Source organism: Squalius cephalus, assembly GCF_949319135.1.
Source record: "Squalius cephalus genome assembly, chromosome: 17".
Lineage (NCBI taxonomy): Eukaryota > Metazoa > Chordata > Actinopteri > Cypriniformes > Leuciscidae > Squalius > Squalius cephalus.
Genome location: NC_137138.1, coordinates 25,116,020 through 25,140,974, shown reverse-complemented (window position 1 = coordinate 25,140,974; position 24,955 = coordinate 25,116,020). Strand labels below are relative to the sequence as shown.

Below are 24,955 nucleotides of genomic sequence, written 5' to 3'. Positions count from 1 at the left end.
ATGGGCAAAACAAGCACTACAGATGCTTACAACAAACCGACTGTTGACTTTCTCCAGAATCTGCTTCTCGTTCAGGGCCATGGACTCTCCTTTCCTCTTTTTGATGCGTTTCTTCTCCAGCTTTTTGCAGGCGTACATCTTCCCTGTGGCCCGCACCTGGCACGCACAGACCTTGAGGGTGAAAAAACAAAACAAAACAAAAACACAGTGGGAGAAGATAGAGGCCCATTTATTAGTACCTCTCTTTTATACGCATTACGTTAATGATGAGGTTTAAGAGCAACACAATAAGCAAGTTTGTTCTAACCAGTATACAGAGAGATATGTCATGCTATTTTGGGGGATAAAGGGGTAGATGTTACATTAAAGTGATCATTGATCAGTTTGGTAATTGATTTTGGTTTGCATTAAGAGGGTGAATCTCAAATGAATGTACTGTATTCTGTTTGATATGCAAATTTATGAAATTTAATTCAAATGATTAATTAATTCCTCTAAATTATCAACATGATCAAAGCTTTGCTGAAAAAACTGTTTTAGCAAGGTTTTAGTATAATTCTAAAAACGCCCCCTTCAGGTCGTGGCACACGTGTCTTTTTGATGAGAAAATTTCAACAGATTTTTGCAAAGTAAACAGAAGAACTTTTCCATCGTTTGTGATATTTCAAGATTAACAGCACTTATTAGACAAAAGCAACTTCGGTTTACCTGATTATACCAAATTTTTTAGAAACATCATGTTAAAATATGATACATCAGGCTTCTGAGGAACAATTACAACTACAGAGCTTTGATCATGAAAATAAGCATTTAAATATCATCTTAAAAAAAAAAGATAGAGTGACAATTGATATTTGTATGCATTTTATTTAAGTAGTCTGCTATATTGTTATAAATACCAACTTTTTGCCCATATAGATATCAGCAATTGCTCCAAATTGCATATTTTTGCACAGTTTGGGCCTCTGAATATAATTTCGTTTTTTTATGAGCTCCAAATTATCCCATATCATACTATATGAGCCATAAAAGCCTAAGGTATCAAATATGATACTCAATAAAAATTACATATTTAAACTTATTTTTCTTTTCTCTTTTATATTTTGTCTAAAGGTTCAATAAACTGTTCAATTAAAAAAAGAGAGATTTTTCTGACTATTATTTCATATGTAAGGCTTTACAGGGTATTTAAGCAGAACTTTCTTAAAGTTTTAGTAGCAATTCTCAATATTTTCAATGATAATTCTTTCCAATACTATAATAAGTATAAAAAAAAGTACCATATTTAAAAAAAAAATTAAGTCAATACAACATATACTACCAAGATGAAAAATATTTCAATAAATAAAATTAATGTTACAATGCAAAAAATAGTTTTTTTTTTATTCCGTCAAATATGGGTGACGTTCCAAAAGAAGCTTCCACAGGGCAGTGGAGGGCAATAAAAAGACTCAATCTGATTAGGTATCTGGTAGGGAAATCAGAATTGGAGACTTGCTTTCTCTATATCTGGCAACATTAACTGGCAGAATGTATGATAATCTGAAGGATTTATGTCTGATAGTGTACCAAAAATAGGATATTAGCCTTATGAACCTTGGAATGGACAGACAGCGTTTGATTTAGTGGCATTCCAGATAATAATTAATAACACCCTGATATGTTTCTGCAATAAACAGAGCAAAATTTCAGACTCACCTCACCAAAGCCCCCCTTTCCCAAAACCCTATACTGACGGAATGTGTTTTTTGTGACTGGCTGTCTGTCAAGGAAAGGAAGAGAATAATAAACAAAAGTTACATTTCAGAAGAACGAACATGACCCAGTCTTATTTAATTATAACATACTTTTACAGTCCTGTTGCCTTTACAAGAAGCTTATATCTCAAGAGACAATGTTAAAACGCATGGCTTTAATCTAATTAAGTTTTTTTTTCGTATTCAATAGCTGGCTAGTGTACCAGGCCTCTTAAAGTGTACATGACAGTGAAAGTATTTGTTCTGGCATATCATATTCTTCTCTGTAAAATGTCTTGATGGGAACTGTCCAGGCCTGGCTTAGACTTTCAGTCAGAGGACATTTTTATGACTAAAAGTAAATAAATAGCAAGTTCAGAGTTCACATCTGGTTTGTATAAGCTTAGCTTCATAAATAAATCATGGCACCCAATGGAATAATTAGACTCTACTTGGCGGTGAAGTAAAACTTCTTATATTGCTATATATAATTTATCACATTTAACATCAGAACTACAGAAAATCACTGAGTTCACACATTATAAACAAAACCGAAAAGTTCAAAACGTGCGGAGGTGCTGTTTATACCTCTCAAGCCATTTCCACTGTAAGAAGCGACTGTAGTACATACTATCGAGGTAGTCTGCGAAGGGGGCCACGCTCAGGTAGTCATGGATCAGTCTACAAGAGAACATTGAGAGAAAGAGTTACTAGAATGCACAGTGAAAAAACACTCTCACTCGCGCATCCTGATTTCATTAAAGGGGCACTTTACCGCTGGCAAAATGGACTTTCAATAAAACTTGGCTGCAGAAAGTTTTTTTTTTTTTTAAATCAGTGCTATCTGACAAGAGAACACGGAGAAAAAAAAGGCTTGTCTTCACTTTTACCAAATAAGTAGGAAAACTTCAACACCCATAATGCACTGGGCGTGCTATGGATACGCTTACCAGAGTCAAATACTCCCTTGCTTTAGTAGGAAATACTTCTTAGCAAACTTTTATGCATAATGCTGTCAACTTGTATTGTTCCAGCGTGCACGAATTCAAAGAGTAAACATTTAGCAGGAGAGGGTTATTTTAGGTTTCCAGTGAAGGATCCAGCGAGTTGTCGGAAGTGGACGAAGGCTGCAATGAATCGTAAATACGGAGAGAAGGCCGTGGTTGAAAATCGGAAAAACCTCAGTGTTTGTAGTCAACATTTCAAACTGGATGGCCACGGACACGGTGGGGAAAAACTAAAAGAAACAGCTGTTCTGTCAGTTCCGGACAAAACCCTGAAGCAAAACGCTGTTGCGTACAGGTAAGAAAGATGTCGCCATTTTTTACTAGCCTGGAAATCCAGACCTAAATCTGAAAGATTAATGGTCTGGCATCGACTAATGAAAATCGGCCAGCTCGAGGGGCGGCACCAAGCATGCATTTGAAAATCTCACTCCACGCAATTGGATCATACGACCAATCACAACAAGCCCCATACGCTTAGCTACCAGCGGAGCTAACTGGTAGATTAGACTCTTGCCGTATCCGGTCGGCAAAACAGCAAAAACGGCCTTCTTGCAAAGGAACGATTCGAGCGCCGTCTTCTGTTCCTCTTTTAGATAAAAAGCCAAGTCTAACTCGTTCATTGTAGTGGCCAAAGCCGCTTCAAACAACTGGTGTTCATCCATAGCCATCTTGCAATGTTTACTAATGACTTTGACGTCACAGCGCTGTCGTCATCCGTTTAGCCCGCCTCTGGCCCGCCTATATCAGATAACCCGATGTCATTGGTGCAGCTCGGATACAAGGGCATATTTAATGAGCATCATTACTCGACGCCAGAGTAACTCGCTGAGCAAATTCAACTTGTGCTCTCGTGAGAACTCTGGATTTCCAGGGTAATTTTTTTCACCATAATGCTGTTTAAAGAGTAGACATAGTACACAACAATTTTCTTAAAATAACTGTCCTGTTAATAACCCTCTGTCGATCCAGCTGTTTGTGGGCAGGGATACAGAAATGCGGAAGTATCTAAAGTAAATCTTTAGTAAAGTAATCTTTAGTTTTCGTAAAAGCCCTGGAGCTTTCAAAAAAAGTCTGCCGGATAAAGCAAAGCACGTAATCCTGTGGACTTTTGATGACAAATAAACATGAATTTCCAGGTCCAGGTAACAGAGAACGAGTAAACATTGTTCATTTACATATATTTCCGACATTGTAACAATACAAAACAGGTTGAAAATCTGCCAAGATACACTGTAATAAATTTGCATGAAAATGAGCAGAATTTAATTTCACTCAGAAATGTGTTGCTCAGATGCCTTGTGTTTGTCAGACAGTGTCAGCGTAGTTGCATCTACCAGTGCTATCTAATGGGATAATAAGTGTTTCCTGTCTAAAAGACTCACTTGGTACACTCCATGAAGAGCTCTTTACATGCCTCCTGTTGCAAGCGTTCTGCACACTTAGTCACCATCTCCTCTGTTACCTCAGGGATGTAGTCCTCTGACTGCAAATGGAACAATCAGTGCGTGAAACTATCCTTTAGCACTAATAAACGCATACATGCTCATGAATTATACAATAAACAAAGGGAAAATTCACTGCAAAACTTGTCAATAAAATCAACTGAAAAAAACACACACATTGAAATCATGATAAACGTCATACATTAAATGAATATATCTGGAGCACACACTAATATAAGAGACTGATTTAGGTGTTCCCTGTGCTACTCTTCTCGATACCTTTGGGTTGAGGTACGTGTCTAGGAGTTCCTGTCCACATTCCTTCCTCTTCTCATCTGGCGTTACTTCATACTCCACCTGAAATGGAGAAACATTAGCATATAACATATAACAAGTAACTAGCATATAACATGTAATATTTTTTGATATCTGCATTCTTCATTATTTATATACTTATGATTTTGCATTATCATCACTCAATACAGGTTCAATTTCAGTTCCGTTTCACTTTTTAATTTACAGAGGCATGGATTTGAAAACAAAACAAAGCATAAAACAAAACCCAAGACAAAACAAAATCCAAAACAAAGCAACAAACTAAATAAAACCCAAGACAAAACAACACAAAACAAAAAACCCAAACAAAACAAAACTAAAATATAGCTGCGAGCAGCGATTGCGGGCCCAAGCCGGTGGCACCGCCAACCTGGTGCCTTTAGTTACACTAAAGGCACCGGGGTGGCGGTGTCACCGGCTTGGGCCCTCCATCGCTGCTCGCAGCTATATTTATATATATATATATATATATATATATATATATATATATATATATATATATATATATATATATATCAGACAAGTAATATTCTTTGTCTTGTCACTTAAAAAAAAAAAAAAAAAATATATATATATATATAATGACCTTTTTTTGGATGCTAAACTATTGTTTATTATATGCTTTGTACTTCACTCACGTTCCAATATCGAAGGGAAAAATGATCCTCTTCACATGCGCAAAAATGTCCTTGGAAAATTCACAGTGGAGCGGTGCTTACTGTGATTGTACGAATTGTACTACTGACTATTTAGAGCAGTGTAATCTTTATATGTTAGGTTGACCATTTTATTATTATATTTTATTAAGTCTATAATGAACAGGCTGCAATGTCAAGATTGCAATGCTAGTGTGTGTGTGTGTGTGTGTGTGTGTGTGTGTGTGTGTGTGTGTGTGTGTGTGTGTGTGTGTGTGTGTGTGTTCATGTTTTTCTGTCCCGGTGGGGACTTTAACCTGAATGCACACAGACTCATGGGGACTCGTATCACAGTGGGGACCTAAATAGAGGTCCCCATGGGTAAACAAGCTTCATACAGAATGAGTTTTTTTGGAAATGTAAAAATGCAGAAAGTTTTCAGTGATGGGTAGGTTTAGGGGTAGGGTTAGTGTAAGGATATAAAATATACAGTTTGTACAGTATAAAAATCATTAAATCTATGGAGAGTCCCCAAAAAGATAGTAAACCGTGTGTGTGTGGGTGGGTGTGTGTGTGTGGCGTGGGCGCGTTTGAACAGTGGACACATAAAAACATACTCCGTCATTATACAGGACGACATTCAAACTGCAAAGTGTTAACTTATATTTGTGTACAGTCGCAATAAAACACAACATTGTGCTTTTGTAAAATAATTTCAAGCAATCAACCCCCGAAAGGCTCTAATTTTAAAATTAAACTAAAATGCTCATGGCTGCACGGGCATTCATAACGGTGCACATCCACGGCGAGGAACGAGCAGAACAGAGTGAACTTTTTCAGTTAATTCCTACTTCCATAGGAATTAATTTGAAACGCTCGCTCAACCACTATCAATGTCAGTGTGGACGAACATATTTTACTTTCGTTTTTAAGTTGGCGATTCAAAAGCCCCCAGCGGTGTCACACGTCGATTAACCGGTGGTAAAATATTCTCACCGTCACATACCTAGTATATTTTTAAGTAGATACAATAGGCCTACCTGATTTTTAACACAAGAGGGCAGTATAGCCCTATGTATGACTTGACTTTTATGGGACTAAATAGTACAATTACTATTTTTAAACTTATAAATATTTATTAAATTGAAAAAAAAAGAATAAAACGGGTTTAGTTGTGATATTTTTATACTTTTATATAGAAATAAATGGTGTTTAATTACATTTTTAGAAGATGAGGCTTTAAGTGTTACTTTACTTTAGTCCCTCACTATAGCAAAACCGTTTGAGATGTTTAATATCCGTTCACAATTTAGCATCTTTAATGTATCTTTATCATTTTGAAAAAGTTTGGTGTGAATAAAATAAACCAGTTAGGAAGAGTAGCTAAAAACTCAGAGTCTGAAATATCCAAAAAATCCACATTCAAACCAAAATATCTGACTTCCTTTTGCTCTGAGCTAATAACTGTAAATTAGAAAGTTGTCCGGCTCGGTGAGACCAATATATGTACTGATTTTTGTAACTGTTGGTAAAACTAACCCACCCACTTTTGTCAAACGCATGTTGAAAGTGACACACTTCCTGCTGCCAGTTGGTGGCGCTATAACTTTGACTCACGATAGTTACATCCATCTGATCTGCCTCTTACCACGAACACACTGCTAAAGTTTCATCAAGATCAGTTAATGTATGCAGAAGTTATAACACTTCGTCTCCTCTCTTTTCTCGCCATAAATTTGTTTCCTCGCCACGGCCAAACCGTTCGAGATATCAAAAATCCGTCCGCAATTTAGCATTCTCAATGTCTTGACTTCATGCTGACTGAGTTTGGAGGTGATTGAATGAATTCTCTAGGAGGAGTACATCACATTCCACAGCAAGCGTTTTCCAAACAACCCATAATAGCCGACTTCCTGTTGGGCTGGCGTGAAACTTGACAGAGGGAAAGTTGTTCAGCCCGATGAAATCTATATGTGTACCGAGTTTCATATTAATTCATGCAAGCGTGTTTGATATATGGACCAAGTTTTCAGACCCTGTTCAAGAGGGCGCTGTTGAGCCCCCCTGCCACGCCCGTTTCTGAAACTTTTCACATGTCTACTGGCTAATAAGTGTTATGTGTCTGTCGAGTTTCATCCAATTTCAAGCATGCTAAGAGTTTCAAACGCATCCGAAAAGAATATTAAAATTTGATGCGTTGCCACGGCAACAGTATCTAAGATATCAATAATCCTTTCACAGGTCTACATCTGCCGTGTGTTTACATTATACACATAAAGTTTGAAGCAAATCGGGTAAAAGTAAGAGGGTGACTTCAAAGCATTTTGAAAGTGACACACTTCCTGCTGCCAGTTGGTGGCGCTATAACTTTGACTCACAATAGTCACATCCATGTGATCGGCCTCTTACAACGAATACACTGCTGAAGTTTCATCAAGATCAGTCAATGTATGCAGAAGTTATAACACACTTCCTGTGTCCCATTATTCGCCATAAATTAGTTTCCTCGCCACGGCCAAACCGTTCGAGATATCAAAAATCTGTTCGCAAGAATTCATCCTCAATGTCTTGACTTTATTCTCACCGAGTTTGGTGGCGATCGGATGAAATCCCTAGGAGGAGTATTTCACATTCCATTGTATGCGTTTTCCAAACAACGTATAATAACCGACTTCCTGTTGGGCTTTTGTAAAACTTAGAGCACGAAAGTTGTTCGGCCCGATGAGATCTATATGTGTACTGAGTTTCATATTATTACATGCAAGCGTGTTTGATTTATGGACCAAGTTTTCGGACCCCATTCCAGGGGGCGCCGTCGAGCCCCCCTGCCACGCCACGGTACCAGCTTCAGCCCGGCCCTGATGGCCGCGGGTTCTGACGTGTGTGCAAAATTTCAAGAGTTTTTGAGCATGTTAAGGGCCCCAAAAGTGTCAAAAAGGCAAAAAAAAAAATAATGAAGAAAAAAAAAAAAAATAATCCTTACGGAAACAATAGGGCCTTCGCCCTTTCAGGGCTTGGGCCCTAATAAAACCCAAGACAAAACAACACAAAACAAAAAACTCAAACAAAACAAAACTAAATAAAAACCAAGACAAAACAACACAAAAAACCCAAACAAAACAAAACTAAATAAAATCCAAGACGAAACACAACACAAGACAAACCCCCAAACAAAACAAAATAAAACCCAAGACAAAACAACCCCCCCCCCCCAAAAAAAAGGGCCAATATTGTACATTTTAAATTTGAAAAATACAGTTATTTCTGAGGGTTTTATCCAAAATTATCATGATAAATACTATATCACAAAGATTACATTGCAGCTTAATCTTCTGTATATGAGGGGACATTTTACAAAGCCTTACTTTCTGATCTTAAACACTGAAGGCCTTACCACTTTACGAAAATGCATCCCAATCATTTACTTGTCTTGATAATTTCCTACATGCAACTTACTGAGGCCTCAGTCTCTGAGAAACATGCAAATATTGAAGAAGGGGACCATTTTTTTTATTTGGACCAGAAAGCAACCACTGTAGCAACCATACCAATGCACTGTCAAACACCCACAAACACCCTAGCAGCGAGTTTTGCACGAACATGCAACACTCACATTTGCTTCAGAAAATTTAAAACTGGTTTTAGATTCATGTTTATTTACAAAATAACAGTTTCTCTACTGAACATGCAGTATCAAGGTCTTTAAAAGTGGAGCAAACACTAGCAAGTTTTTCATGTGGGCGTGCGCATGTACACGCAAGACCATATGGATGTTCTGATGTTTATGTTGAAGCTTAGTAATAGTCTGCATTCCATATCTGAAACAGCATGTCACAGCAAAATATTTACGAAGAGAAGATTTGCCCTATAACTCAGGATTTTGGAGGGCAGAACTGATCTCAAATCAGTAGTTTTAAATGCTTAGTGGAAGGTCTGGTACGCTCTGTTTCAATGTAATTTTATCTCCAAGCCCAGTGTGTCAAGCTTTATAATAACGGATCTTAAATCTTAAGTCGCAGGTCTGCTTGCTCCTACTATAACATCTAAGTTATGGGCGTGGAAAAGAAATTCAGGCTAAACTTGCTGGTGGGTATTCACTTGGGTTAGAGGCAGTGGTGCAAATGTGACCCCTGCATTCCTGTTCAGGAGAGGGGTGGAGGAAAAGAGGCAGGCTATGAAGATGTTTTTATGAACTGTATTAGTAGTGAAATTAATCTACAATCACTTTGATTCAAAAGACATGGGCTCTGTTCCAAATTCTTATGTGCTATCATGCTATTTACTGTCTACAGGTAGCTGCCTTAAAACGCTGCATGCTAACAGAAAATGAAGCTCATAATTGATGGAACTGAAAAGCTACACATAAGCAGTAACTCAAGTCAGTGTAAGAGTACACTTGAAGGAAATTTCAACTTTCTTTATTGGGCCAGCAGTATACGGTACATGTGTTGACTATGTAAATGCTTTTAATGCTATGCAAACTTTAACAATTGGTTTTCTGTGTAATTTGGTTGTAAATTCTTGTCAACTTTTTAATTTTGACAGCTGGGTAAATTTATAAACTGCCACTGTCAAACATAGTTTTGTCAAAATTGCAATAATAGTTTGTGACAGCAGCCTCAGTTACAATGTTTTGAAAATCGCAATCAGTTTTGCCATGTATGACATTATTTCTTAAAAGTGTTTATAAATGTGTTATATTATAATAATACAATTTTACAGATATTACAACAAATTTTCTTGTTATAGAAAACTAAATATTTGGTAAAAAATGCATAATAAATTAGATTTAAATTACATTTATTTTAAATGAATATTAAAAATGTATTTTTAATCATAAATATAAATATACAATTAAAACATATTTTTTTTTAGAAGTTATAATTTGTTTGTGTTTGGGCCAGTTGAAAATGTTGGCAGGACAAGTAGACTACTGTCCAGACAAAGCAAAAGTCTAGTCAAAGCAAAACTAACAACTCTAACATCAGCCTCATTCACACCCGTAACGAGAACTATAACAATATTATATTAGCGTTCACAGCAATGGTTGATAACGTTCTGTTTATTGCGATTATTTTTTCCGGTTTAACGCGTTAAAAATATTGAACGAAATTAAAACGGCAATCCATTTTTTTCCCGTCATCCTTTGGCGAGTGTAACATTATATGACCACGGTCTTATTCATGCAAATGCGTTTACACCATTCAATCACAACGACACACACGACTAGTGCACACAGAAACCGCTTCAGACAGCACTTGCATGAATCCCCCCCACAAAATTATATCATCATGCCCATTTTGTTGAGTATCCTTGCAAGCACGGCATTAAACGAGTTAAATGAAGTTTTAAATGAACGTAAAGATTTGTGAGAAAATGGGATCCGCGTCACGGCCTTAAAGTGACAGCAGCCTAAAAAACCTGCTGATGTCTGTCATTAAAGGGTCATGAAACCCTAAACCAAATTTTCTGAGATTTTAACAGAGGTATGTGTGTTGAACACCATTGAAGACAATGTTAGCATCTGTTAGATTTAATAGTAGGGGGAAAATGTTTTTTTTCCGCTATTTTCATCTTCCGGGTTTAAAATCTTCATCGTGTCCACGTCACAGGCTGTGACGTGGCAGAGCACTGTACTTTGATGACTCATCGGTGTCTCATTATTATTCATGTACTGAGTTTTCTTATCCAATGAGAAGACACTTGCTCTTAATTATTCATGACACCACGTGGAACTTTCCAATGACAGACATGTTGTCAAACTATGATATCGCGTAGTAGATGAGAGAGGCAATGAAGGGACGCGCATTTGTTTTCATGGCGCAAAAGTTCCAGTGCATCTTTCCCCGCGATGCTGCCCGGGCTGGACTCTGGCCATCAACCACGGACACATCTAAACTATGTGTGTGTAGCAAGTTAGCAACCATTCAACTGGAGAATGGTGGACTTCGGCCTTGTACACCAATGCAGGTTTTGCACATGATGCGGTCGCGAGGACTATTCTATCGCTTCAGAGGTGTGTGTGTGTGTCTAAAATGTAACCCTGACCGTTTTACTTGCCTTTTGTTACATAATCACTCGTTATTAAAATGTAGATATTTCGATAATACCTCAATTATATGGAACATATGCTTAATTTGTGCAAATTTCTATGTCACTGTCCATCTTTATTATGTGGGTTCAGGGGGCGCGTAGATCTAGGCTATGTACGGAACGTTTTTTTTTTTTGTTTTTTTTTAAGCGGAAAATGTATTATTTTCAAATATATGCATTTATAGTGTGTATATAAACAAATATATATTTTCTAATGACATAATTATACATATACATGTACATTTATATGTTTTAAATAGAATTATGATTACTGTAGGCTAATATATGTAGCAGGGCATTCAGTTTGAAAGGACAAAAATAAGGTGTCAGTGTATTTCATTAGACTTTTCACTTTGTCAGCTATAAAAAAAAAATCTAGCATTTCCTCACGTTTTACCACTGATTTTTAGTGACAGTCGATATGCAGGGGCCACTGGCGATGACAGTTCCCCCCCTCCCCTCTCCCCTGCCGTGCCATACCACACCCACTCCCCTCCCTTCTTCTCTCAGCCATCCACACCCATTTAAGTTGCATTTTTCAAAAAGATTGTGAGCTAGACTTGAGCTGAAAAAGGGGGGGGGTTTCATGACCCTTTAATGTTAAACAAAGAACAAAAGAAAAAGAGAAAAGCACTCAATGTACAGGATTGATATTTATTATAATGGGTTTATGTGAAGACTGATTTAAGTTCACTTAATTTAAAAGTTGTTATATTTAAAGACTAATAAATGTTGAAATTGATAGCTGTCAATTATATTGTAATGTTGAATGACTATAATTAATGGCAAGATACAGCTACAGTTTTTATTTTACTATGCAAAAACAAAATGCTCACAGGGTAAAGCATATACTAACTAAAACTTAATCAGGTATTAATATTTCACTGGTTTAAAGTTCATAATTTCGGTAACACTTTACAATAAAGTCTTGCATGTTAGCATTAGTTTGTAATATGTAGTATGTAATCTTTTAGCTAATAATTTCATATAATAACACAATTAATTAGTTACTAAAAGTGACATATACATTTACAATTATGAAATACACTTCATTATAAAAAAAGACTGAAAAAAGCTGGATAGTCTTTTTTTCCTTTTTATTATTCTAGCACAAATAGTATTTGTCAGCAAACTTGCATTTTAATTGAATAATTTTTTTCGGCATATGGCAAATTAGTCTCTTTTGCATTTTGTTGCAATATACTGGAGCCAAACCTGGGAAGGGAGTCCAAACTCCCACAACATTGCTGTACAAAAACATTATGTAGTTGTAATTCATGGCCAGAAATTACGCTAATTGTAAACACGCGTGAACGTGCACCGCATTCACGAATTATTGGAATTCATTAACATACAAAATTCTAACTATCAAATCTGAAGTTTACAAAGATGTTGTGAATTTTCAGGCAGGTCTATTTTTAGTGAAATTTACTCATATATTTATGAATGTTTTTATCTTCGATTATCTGGAAAAACATAGTTCTGAAAGTGATTCCAATGATATTGTTCGTCTGTGTCGTTATTGTATTGCTGTGGTGTGTAGAGCAATGCTAAAAATTGCTAAAAAGCAAAAAGCAATGGCAATCATAGCAAGATTTAAAATCCTACATAGATGTACCTAAACACCACACTGACCTCACAGTATATAATAGTTCAGGGTAAGGGAAGGATAGGGACAAAATTTATTCCTGCAGTTGCTCCAGAACTGTACATTTCACCGTACGTAAGTCAGTTTGGTTTGCAGATGAAAGGGGAAGAAACGGTTTTGTCTTTGAAGTGAAGAATAATTAGCGGTCTATTCTCACCACAGCATCCAAGAATTTGACACAGCGCCTCAACTCCGGCCTGGTATCACAGAACTGACGGAATAGAAAGCAGCCGATTGGTTGCCTCTCACAAAGGCTGTTGTAGTCTTTCTCTGTGAAAAGAGACCAACACGAAACACAGTGACTAAGGGCTTTGAAAAGGTGGGGTTAAGCACAAACACTCACAGAGAGAGAGAGAGAGAGAGAGAGAGATAGAGAGAGAGAAAATATGAGTAAATATCATTTGGGACAATCAATGAATACAATAAAAATCAATAGCACTTTCCTCTTCTTTTCGCTTTGGAAAGGAAACTGAAGAGACGAAACCATTAGTTGACCACAACAAAACGGATAACAACATCGACAACATCTTCAAAATATCAAAGGCACACCCCAGGATTGGTAAAGCTGTTGCGTTAAAGCCATATTCAGAGAAAATGCACAGTACTTGCATCCAGAGTAGTGGTCGACCGGGTTTTGCAATGGCCGATACGGATACCTTATCTAGAACAGCATGTTTTGCTTGACACACAGGTTTTACTCTGAAAATCAAGTGGTGACCCGACACAGTACCACATTTTTTTAGTGTAAACAAAGTAAACATAAAAATCTAAAATTTACATGTTTTAATACTTTCATGAACTGTATAAACCCAACAGTGTACAAAAATGATTGGGATTTGAGAAATCATTGAGCGCTGAGCATTGAGACTCAAAGTGCCAGTACCAGTTTTATTATTTGCATACTTGTTTATTATTTAATTTTAATTGAATTGAAAATGTCCAGACTGCGATCTCGACTTTTTTTCTTGCTGGTGTGACAAAATTTTATTAGAGTTTGCACTGGTGCGACCTCCACGATGCCCAACTGATAAGAGTTGCCATTTCTGTTGCATATGAGGAACAGCAAACGAAAGCATTCCTGTTCGAGCTGCGCAGCGCGGAGAGTTTATCAGGTTTTCGCAGTTTATACTAGACAGCGCATCGCGAGCTCACAACAGTTTTACTCCTGGACCAATCTCGATCACATGACACCGTTACTACACAGCGCTGGGTGATCCAGTGAGAAAGTGTTTGGATTCACAGCAGTATTAAGAACGTTACTGCAAGATCTAATGAGAAACATTCAAATTCAGTGCAGAATTCTCTGTTATTAACCATATCAGGTCAAATAGTGCTGACCTGGAAACCAGAAGAAACATTGTACCACGTATGAGTTATGAAAGGCTTTTCAGTCCACAAATCATCAACATTCACTATGGATTTAACGCCAATTGTAACCATGGTATTGTGGCAGAAATAGTAATTTCAGGGTCCGTACAACCTATTTAGTGTGAAATTCAAGCACTTCAAATGTTTTTTTTTTTTTTTTTTTACTTTATTTTTATATAACTTTTCAGAACAAAGACAAAGAGTAACAAACAGTCAACACAGCTTCATGGGTATTTACATGGAAATTATTTCAAAATGTAACATTAAACGTTATTTTTAATGTGATAAAATATTAATGTAACCCATTTAAAATGTTCTCTATAAAAATTTGATTTTTACATGTTATTGCTTATTGTTCAGCTTAAGCTCAGTGCTTTACTGTCAAATGTGCATTTCTGAGAAATAGACATGTAATATTATTAATAACTGCACTTATTAATGTAAAACAATAGTCATTTTATGATTAATTACCTTTCTGGTAATCTCAAAAGTTAGTCTGGAGCCCTGAATGTAATTTAATTTGAATTAAATTTTATTTTATTTTTCATTTTATTTTAATTCAATAATTTTTTTAATAAAATGTAATAAAAACTTTAAATTCATTGTAAAACAAATATTTTCATTTTAATTCATTGTAAAAATGTTTCATTTTGATATTTCAAATTTCATTTTATTTAATGTAACATTTATTTTATTTTTTATTTGAATTAAAAAAATCATTTTAATTTTAAAAATCATTTTCATTTCATTTAAAATTTCTATTTATTTTATGGACCACCAGTTAAGAGCTGTCAAGAGATCAGGGTGGCCAATGGTCAACATAATGTAGATAATTATGTAAGACAATTTAATTTATGTAGTTTGCTCTGTGTAAGGAATTTCTGAAATTAAAAGAATTATTTTACACAATATTCACTCAAAATCCCCCCCCCCCCCAAAAAAAAAAAACCAACAACAACACACAAACAAACAAAAATACACAATTACCAGCCAATAAACTCAAAACAGGCAAATGTTGGTCGATTGATTGCCCAAATTGATATAGAGCTCTTTCAATTTGAGATAAAGCAAGTATAGCCTAACGTGCCTATAATTTAGCCTTACAGTAACGTAAGGTGAGGCAGATTTCAAACCACAAGTTTCCGACTGTAACAGTTGCTCTAGACCACGTCTTTGGCCACACACCCGATGCAGTGGTCGAAATGAGTGTGATTATGATAACAGAATGCATCGAAGTGAACAGAGTGGGAAGGCTATGGCCAGTGGCTGAGATTTGCATTTGCTGCTCAGGTATATGCAAAGAGACAGCAGGATTTACACAGAGGCAAATGGGAGTGTGTGGACCAGCAGCAACATAGAAGCAGTGTGTAGGAGGCTGGTATTGATAGCAATGCCGCATAAATACATGGAGAGCTTACAGCTCCTTCATAATGCTTCTGGCACAAAGCGCCAAGCTTTACTGCAGAGTGCAGATTACAATCAGCATTATTGCTCTTGATACACGCTTTTAATTAGAACAGATGAGATCTCTTTAGAAAAATATTTGTCTTCAGATTTACTGCTGAAAATTTGAAATGGCCACCACCATACATTGTGGAGATGCTGTTGATTCTCATTTACAAACCCCTCATTAGGAAACTCATATGTTTATTTCTTTCTTTATTTTTTTGTGTAGAACAAAAGGAGACATTTCGGACCCGTTTACACCTGGTATTAAGATGCGTTTTGGTCATTCTGATCACAAGTAGACGAGGGAGGTACGTTCCTGTTTACACATTTAATTTTGTGGCTGTTCGAACGCGTTCGAAAACATGACGGAAGGCAGAGCGCTTGGAGAAAAAATCTGCAAGAATTTATGAATGAATGAATTATATGAATGTATCTCAAAGGGGGATGGCATTTGCTTGGCATCTTCCCTCGTGTAATGCCCAATTAACTAGTGTTTATAAGCTTTGTTTACAAAGGTTACCGAGGAAACAGCTATATTTCTGCTGTTCCATAAGCGCCACCTACTGTCAGAGAGAGGATTTACATTTTTATTCAGTCTGTCTGCTGTTTTTGTTCAGATCAGAGCCGTTCAGAATCAGATCAATGTGAAAATCAGATTTTTTAATGTACATTTTAACTCTTAGACGGAAACTAAGCTAATATGCATTCAAAAAAATTGGATAATAAGGAAGCCTATGTAGAATTGTTTATGGAGCAGATAAAATGCACATCATTTATAATTTTGACATCCTTTTCATAAAAATGATTTATGTGAGGTTGAGGCTGAAAGGTTAATTATTTTATGAAACTTTTATATTTTTGTCAAAGCATGTTATGTACTACACGTTCAAATAAAGTTATGTTGTTATGTTTTAAGTCACCCAACCAATACTTTTGGTTCATTAAACATCTGGCCATCATCGTTAGTTTAATAGTTTTAATGTTTATACAAATATAAATATTATAAACATTGGCCCCAAAAAGTATTTGGACTCTTAAGCCACACTTACACTGCATTAGATAAAAAATATCAAACCCAAGTGACATCTGCAAACAAATTATGCTACAGCTTTTATCAAAAAGTCACTTTTCATGAGTTACTCTTCAATTATTTTCAACTAATTGGTCTTGAGGTCATTTTTTAACAATTAATCTATTGCTTCATATTTTAAAAAGCCTAAATTTACCGATTAAAAAGTATATTTGAGCTCTATTTCTTTAAAATAATTGCATTTTGATATTTTGTTATATTGTGGCATTGTAATTGTGGTCTAAGTGTTCAAATCCTTTTTGGGGCCACTGTATTTGATTACGTCATACAGTTTAGTGTCATAATAAGACAATTTATCACACACTGGCTATGTTTACATGCACAACTTTTGTTTCCGAATCCGAAGTAGTGTTTACTTGAATGCTAAATTAAGTGATCGGGTTGATGTGCGCATTTATGTCACAAGCTTCTGATCACATTTAAGTTTTTTGACATGCGCACACCGCAGGAATATACAGAGTTTCCCCGCTGTTTGCACATACTATTCTCTTAAATTGCTTCTTTTCTTAAGACTTAATATTGATCTTAATATTGAAGAGAATTTTAGAATGACACGAAAATCATTCATGACACTTCATTCAACAACTACAACAGCTTGTTCCGTACGTCATATGTCATTATGCCATTTCTACGTCATTGCACATGCGCAGTACTTTCCAGTTTTGGTTTTCAATCCGATCAAGTGTTTACATGTCCTATCAAATAGATCAGAAAAGGAATAACCCACCCCGTCACACCCGAAATTTAATTCAGATCTAGCTCAATTGGATTGATTAAGGCGTTTACATGAAGGCTTTTGAGTCCGAGTGAGTCATCAATCCGATTACAAACGGATTTGGTTGCATGTAAACGTAGAATGTGTGGTGCACAATTTTGTTCAGTGGTTTGCATCAGTGGGTTTCTGATTGACTACTTTAAGCTTTTGTGATGAGTTTCAAACTGTCTCAGTTGTAGCCAGTAGACTGTGAGTGATTATATGTTGTTAATAATTGATTATGAAATGGGGCCGCTTTATCTTCCTCTCCTCCCCTATATGGGGTGTACTTCAATTATACAACACTATTAAGAACCTTAAAAACAAACCAGGCTTGACCCCCTATGCCCATTTTATGGAAATGATTAAATGAGCAGTAACATGGTTTCATTCATATGGTCACAAGACTTCCTTTAAGTGTACTTAGTCATCAGAAAAGATGGAGAGATTGGCCTTTGTAACAGGGTCTCGCTCTGTCACATTGTTAATTCTAAGAAAGGGTTTAGTGACTTGTTAGTGAATGGTCAAATGAGTTAGGAGATGGGAGATAATCACAGTGAGCTTCTATTTAAAGTAAAAATAGAATTGAAATTGATCCAATTTAGTGTATTAGTACACAATTCGTCACTGCATGTTACTGAAACCAAAAATTGTGATGTAAGGCTAAATTACGACTGTTTTGGAGCAAGAAACTAATATTCATGCTGCGGTCTAATTTTCATGAACATTTTTCAACAAAAAAAGCACTCCCTGCGTATGCCTGAACAACTTTTGTAGCTTTAAAATGAAAGTTGAATAACTTTTGTAAGATTATTTTGTATTTAATTTATACAGCGACTACTAGTATGCAGTGTTATTTTTCATTTGATAAATTCAATTTCTGTAGCATTTCATACTTGAATACTACTGTTAAGACTTAGACCTACCTGAAAAATCTTAACCACTGTTTATTTAATTTGCATCTATGTTCTATTGCACTTATTTGTGCTATTGCTTGTAATCTGTTTATTTGTTCTTATTTTATTTAATGTCTTGAACTACATTTGGTTAAATGTTGCATATTATGTTAGGCTAGTAGTTTTTGCTGTGGTATGGTAACATGGTGGCATGATAACAACCTTACTTATTAAAATACAAGTTTACATGAGTCAAAATCAATAAAAACAATTTGATTTCATGCTGACTTCAGGGAGTTTGTTTGCTGGTTCTACAAGACAAGGCAAGGCAAGGCAAGTTTATTTATATAGTACATTTCATACACAATGGTAATTTAAAGTGCTTTACATGGAAGAAATTAAAATAATCAAAAGAAATAAGAATAATTAAAACAGTTTAGAATAAATAAGTAGAATAAAATACAGTACAAATAGTCGGATGAACAGTGGCACAGTGCTCATTCAGTAAATGCACAGCTAAACAGATGTATTTTGAGTCTGGATTTGAATGTGACTACTGTAGGAGCACATCTGATCTCTTCTGGAAGCTGGTTCCAGCTGCGGCTGGCATAATAGCTAAAAGTGGACTCGCCATGCTTAGAGTGAACCCTTGGTATTTCTAGCTGATGGGATCCTAATGATCTGAGTGTTCTGTTGGGTTTATATTCAGTGAGAATTTCTGTAATGTATTGAGGTCCTAGGCCATTGAATGATTTATATACCAGTAATAATATTTTAAAAAAATCAATCCTAAAATGTAACTGGGAGTCAGTGTAAAGACCTGAGGACTGGTGTGATATGTTCATATTTTCTGGTTCTGCTCAGCGTTCTTTATGAGCTGCAACTGTCTTATGGTCTTTTTGGGAAGGCCAGTGAGGAGACCATTACAATAATCCACCCTGCTGGTGATGAAAGCATGCACAAGTATCTCTAAGACTTGTCAGGAAACAAAGCATCTAATTCTTGCAATATTTTTCAGATGTTAGTATGCTGATTTAGTTATTGCTTTGACATGACTACTGAAACTAAGGTCTGACTCTAGTGTCACACCAAGATTCCTGACTTGATTTTTAGTTGTTTGACCCCTAGAGTGAAGGCATGCGTTCACCTTGAGAACTTCATCTTTGTTTCCAAATGCAATGACTTCAGTTTTGTCTTTAGCATGCACAAGTATCTCTAAGACTTGTCAGGAAACAAAGCATCTAATTCTTGCAATATTTTTCAGATGTTAGTATGCTGATTTAGTTATTGCTTTGACATGACTACTGAAACTAAGGTCTGACTCTAGTGTCACACCAAGATTCCTGACTTGATTTTTAGTTGTTTGACCCCTAGAGTGAAGGCATGCGTTCACCTTGAGAACTTCATCTTTGTTTCCAAATGCAATGACTTCAGTTTTGTCTTTAGCATGCACAAGTATCTCTAAGACTTGTCAGGAAACAAAGCATCTAATTCTTGCAATATTTTTCAGATGTTAGTATGCTGATTTAGTTATTGCTTTGACATGACTACTGAAACTAAGGTCTGACTCTAGTGTCACACCAAGATTCCTGACTTGATTTTTAGTTGTTTGACCCCTAGAGTGAAGGCATGCGTTCACCTTGAGAACTTCATCTTTGTTTCCAAATACAATGACTTCAGTTTTGTCTTTGTTTAACTGAAGAAAGTTTTGGCACATCCAACTGTTGACTTCATCAATGCATTGGCACTGGGAGTCAATGGGGCTGTAGTAGATCTGTGTATCGTCTGCATAGCTGTGGTAAGCAATTTGGTTCTCTTTCATTATTTGGCTCATTGGGAGCATATACAGGTTGAACAGGAGTGGCGCAAGAATTGAGCCTTGAGGGACTCCGCATGTCATGGATGTCCGCTCAGACTTATGGTCTCCTTACATATAACCTCTCCCTCCTAAGTATGACCTGAACCATTTTAGGACTATCCCAGAAAGCCCCACCCAGTTTTCCAGTCTGTCAATAAGTATGTTGTGATCGACAGTGTCGAATGCAGCAGTGAGGTCAAGTAGTACCAGCACTGATAATTTGCCTGTATCAGTATTTAAGCGAATATCGTTTATTATCTTTATGAGCGCTGTCTTTGTGCTGTGATGCGGTCGGAAACCAGATTGAAAATTGACAAAGTATCCATTTGAGCTTAAGAATTTGTTCAGCTGATTGAAGACAACTTTTTCAATGATCTTGCCTATGAAAGGAAGATTTGAGATCGGTCTATAGTTGCTTAATATGGTCTTATTGCTCTTTTTCAGGAGAGGCTTGACAACTGCAGTTTTCAGGGAGTTTGGAAAAGTCCCAGAGAGAAGTAAAGAGTTAACCACTTCTAGGGGATCTGCTTCTAAACAGTTTAACACACTTTTGAAAAAAGATGTGGGAATGTGCGTCAAGGGCGCAGGTTGATGTTTTAAGGTGCTGTACGGTTTCTTCCAAAATTTTGCCATCAATTTCTTTGAAATCAGAGTGACTACTTTCTCGGGTTGTGGTCTGATCTGTCTGATCTCAGCACAACTCAAGAATATGCTGATCACCTTTCTGATATTATTGATTTTCTCAGAGAAAAAGGAAGCAAACTCACTGCACTGCTGTTTAAGTTGCTGTTTATAATATTTGAGAAGAAAGTCTGTCTAGCTTTGCCTAGTTCCATATTGAAAGCATGGATGCTGTCTTTGTAAATGTTTTAATGGACTACAAGTTTTGTCTTCCACCACATGCGCTCTGCTTTTCTGCATTGTCTTTTCATATTTTGCACTGCTGTTGAGTTTCTCCAAGGCGTTTTATGTCTGCCACTCTTCTTCCTGACTTTCACAGGAGCAATATCATCAATTACACTTTTAAATTGCAAGGTCAACGTCATACTAAAATCTCCAAGAGCATTGGGTGATATTAGACTTTCATTTGTCATTGTTTAGCTAGTGGGGCAATTCTGTGATAAAGTCAAATATACAGCCAAGGAAATATAGTCAACATCATAAACCTAAATTGAAGGCTCATTTACGGTTGCAGTGGTGGCTCACAAAAGCCATATAGACAGAAGCCCACTGGAGCCTGACACGGAAACCATGGGCTCATGGATATATACACACAATATACAGTGTGTGTGAGTAAATGTGTATGTATGTATGCATGCATGTATACACTGTATCTATTTGTGTTGTATATATTAGTGATGTCAAAATTAAAGGTCCCGTTCTATGTGATCCCATGTTTCAAACTTTAGTTAGTGTGTAATGTTGTTGTTAGAGTATAAATAATATCTGTAAAATTATAAAGCTCAAAGTTCAATGCCAAGCGAGATATTTTATTTAACAGAAGTTGACTACAAAAAACGGCTGGATTGGACTACACCCCTCTACTTCCTTCATTAGTGATGTCACTAGAACCGTAACCTCCGCCCACAGGAACACAGGCGTATTGATGGCGAAATGTCAACAGACGTGGTTGATGTTTATCTATAATCGGATACCGCAAAAGTTTAATTCGAAGTTGTTAGTTTGCTCTGTCCATTTCACCACGGACTGTTTTTCTAACCTGGGATAATATCAAGCAGGCTTCTCTCAGCGTTTCATACTGACGAAGGGGACAATTTCAACTATATTCCAGCAAGCGGTAAGTAGTGATTTAATATGGAAGTAGCGATCACTCTTCACATCGTTTCTCTTAGTAGGATGAAAATAATCTTACTTAAACTGTGATTAATATACAGAAAGCGATCAAAGAACAATCCCTTTCCAATCGCCCAAGCTGTCAATCACACAGCGCGAGTTTATCTGGACACTTGCCAAAACTCGTTATGAAATCAATGACGCTGTTACACTGCACAACGAAACTCTTACTGTATTTATATACCTCATGTTTGCATTGGTGAAATCATTAGTGAGAGTGCAGAAACTGCGTTGCAATGATAAGATCTTTCACGCGATCAACAGACTGTCATCTGCTCAATGCTCATAACTGCAACCTTTTATGTGATGGGAATAGACCTAAATACTTAAAAAACTTCTCACGATTCGTTAATCCAGATAGCTGTAATAGTAAAAACGTATAATAGCTGTAATTAGGGTTGTAACGGTATGAGATTTTCACGGTATGATAATCGTCTCAGAAAATATCACGGTTTCATGATATACGGTATTAAACAATCATTATTATTATTTGAATCATCTGCTACAATGGCTCTTAAATGAATGAAAACAGATAGGGTTTTTTTGGTTGAACATATGGTTTATTAAATCAAACTTTTTAAATGAAAAAAAAAAACTTTTTTGTATGAGTCTACCTTTTGAAAAAATAAGAAAGAAAGAAAAAATAAATTCCCATTTGAACAAACATGTCTAATCAATTGAATTCATAAAACCTTAACTTATTTTTATTCTTAATTTATTAATTATTATTTAAGATAATTATAAGATAGTAGAGTCTTATGAAATGTATTTTATTTCCTCAGAAATTCTGGTTAACTTGTCTGATATAATTTGTCTGGATTCTATGATTTAATACAAATATATTATTGAAAATGCAATCAGATGAAATGTAACAACTTTTATTTGTGTGCATACTCTGCACAACACTGTTTACTAAATTAAAACAGATAAAACACTATATTTCTTAATGTTTAAATAAACTTTATTATTATTTTTTGTTGTTATAACTTTAAGTTAGTTATAGCTATTATATTGTACAATAGTAACATATTTCTTTAAGCTAAATCAAACTTTTATTTTGACAGGTTGTACTAAACACCTATGAGTTTTAGTCAGAGTGTATTTGATGATGATTCTTTTAAATAAAAGCAGAGCAGCTCTGAATATGTTCATGTGTTCACGTCCTCATATAGTGAGTGAGACGGCAGACGCTTTAAACACCATGAGCGTCACCCATTCTTGAGTATGTACTAGGCGAAATGGCGCTGCTCATTCACACAGACACGCAGAACAAGCAGAATATAGTTTTACAGTATAGCAGTTTTTTCCGCTGTATATTAATAGACACTCATATAGCGATTTGATTAATTGCGCAGCTATATTTTAGATTTATTCATCTATCTATAAAATCGAGCATTTTACGTGACATTGTATATTGTAAATTTCCTCAGCAACACGGAAATATGGCCTTAAGTTATAAATGGTCAATTTACCATTTATAAATTTATCTGCAGGGAGGGATGGTGTTCGCAAATATGGGAGAACATGTTCGACATATTTCCTCCTTTTGCAGCCACTCTTCGACCATATTTCTGGACACAACTGGATATCCATCTTCAAGGAAAATCCCGCGTTCGTTTTTCAGATAACCAAAGTATTCCCACACTGCAGATTTTAACTTTGATTTCGGCGGGGGATAGAGATTAGAATTCGCAGCCTCTGTCTCAGACATTTTCTCTGCTGCACATGTATGGGTGGAGTCTAAGCAGTCAAGTGAAAAGAAGTTGCATATGCGCAGGTGAGATCTGGTTTAATTTTTTTTCCAAAACCGTGGATTAGCAAATGTTTACGATATGATAATCGTACATGCCAATATCGTGATAAATCGCCATACCGGTATACCGTTACAACCCTAGCTGTAATAGTAAAAGTTTTCCAGATAGTTCCACATGTAATGCCAGATATTTCATATGCAAGCATGTCAGCCAATCACAGCAGAGGGCGTTTACACTGAAGTCTCACAGCAGACACGCCCCTTCAAACAGAGTGTTCAAACCAGGGAATGAAATCAGGCTAGGCAATATGCCTTTTATTTCTACATTATAACAATTTTTGATCTAAAAAACATACTAACATTATAAGGGCACCCCTGGAAACATTATAAAATAATAAAAATAATCCATGGAATGGGACCTTTAACACGTTAACATGTGATACTTTTTTTAGTTTAACGCATAAAAAAAAAATATTCAACACAATTAAAGGAGCATTCTTTTTTTTCCGTCATCCTTTGGCTAGAGTTACGCATTATGATCATACTCTTATTCATGCAAATGCTTTTACACCATTCAAGCACGATAAGACACAAAAGAGAACGAAGTGCAGTACTGGTGCACGCCTGTGAACTCCCTGTCTGTGTGACACACACACTCGTGTCACCCGCTTCAGACAGTGCTTGCGCGGGCAAAAACACACAAAATTAGCAAGCACAGTCTTTAAATTAGTTAAATGAAGTCTTAAATGAACGTAAAGAGAAAATGGGATGCGTGTCACATCCGCGTCACGTGCGGCATGTCTTAAAGTGACAGCAGCGTATAAAACCTGCTGATGTCTGTCATTAAGAATAGTCAAAGTACAAAAAAAAAAAAGAGAAAATCACTCAATGTTCTTGACCGAATAACTTTCGTAGCATTAATAATGATTAATCTATATTTAATTTATAATTTATGCAGTGAAGACTGTGAAGTGTTTGATAACTTTATTCAATGTCTGTATAGGCTATTTCCTACCTGTTAGACCTACCTGAAAAT

At 36.1% G+C, this 24,955-nt stretch overlaps 1 protein-coding gene across 1 annotated transcript in view; it reads right to left on the bottom strand.

Moving 5' to 3' along the window:
• The window catches only part of grk6 (G protein-coupled receptor kinase 6), a 78,196-nt gene that overhangs the window by 13,457 nt on the left and 39,784 nt on the right, over positions 1 to 24,955 (bottom strand). The window contains exons 4-9 of the mRNA XM_079898328.1: positions 13,055 to 13,167; positions 4,465 to 4,542; positions 4,126 to 4,226; positions 2,325 to 2,417; positions 1,699 to 1,762; positions 31 to 171 (exon numbers count right to left, since the gene is read on the bottom strand). Of these exons, the coding sequence (XP_079754454.1) occupies positions 31 to 171; positions 1,699 to 1,762; positions 2,325 to 2,417; positions 4,126 to 4,226; positions 4,465 to 4,542; positions 13,055 to 13,167 (590 nt within the window). The remainder of the gene's footprint in view (positions 1 to 30; positions 172 to 1,698; positions 1,763 to 2,324; positions 2,418 to 4,125; positions 4,227 to 4,464; positions 4,543 to 13,054; positions 13,168 to 24,955) is intronic.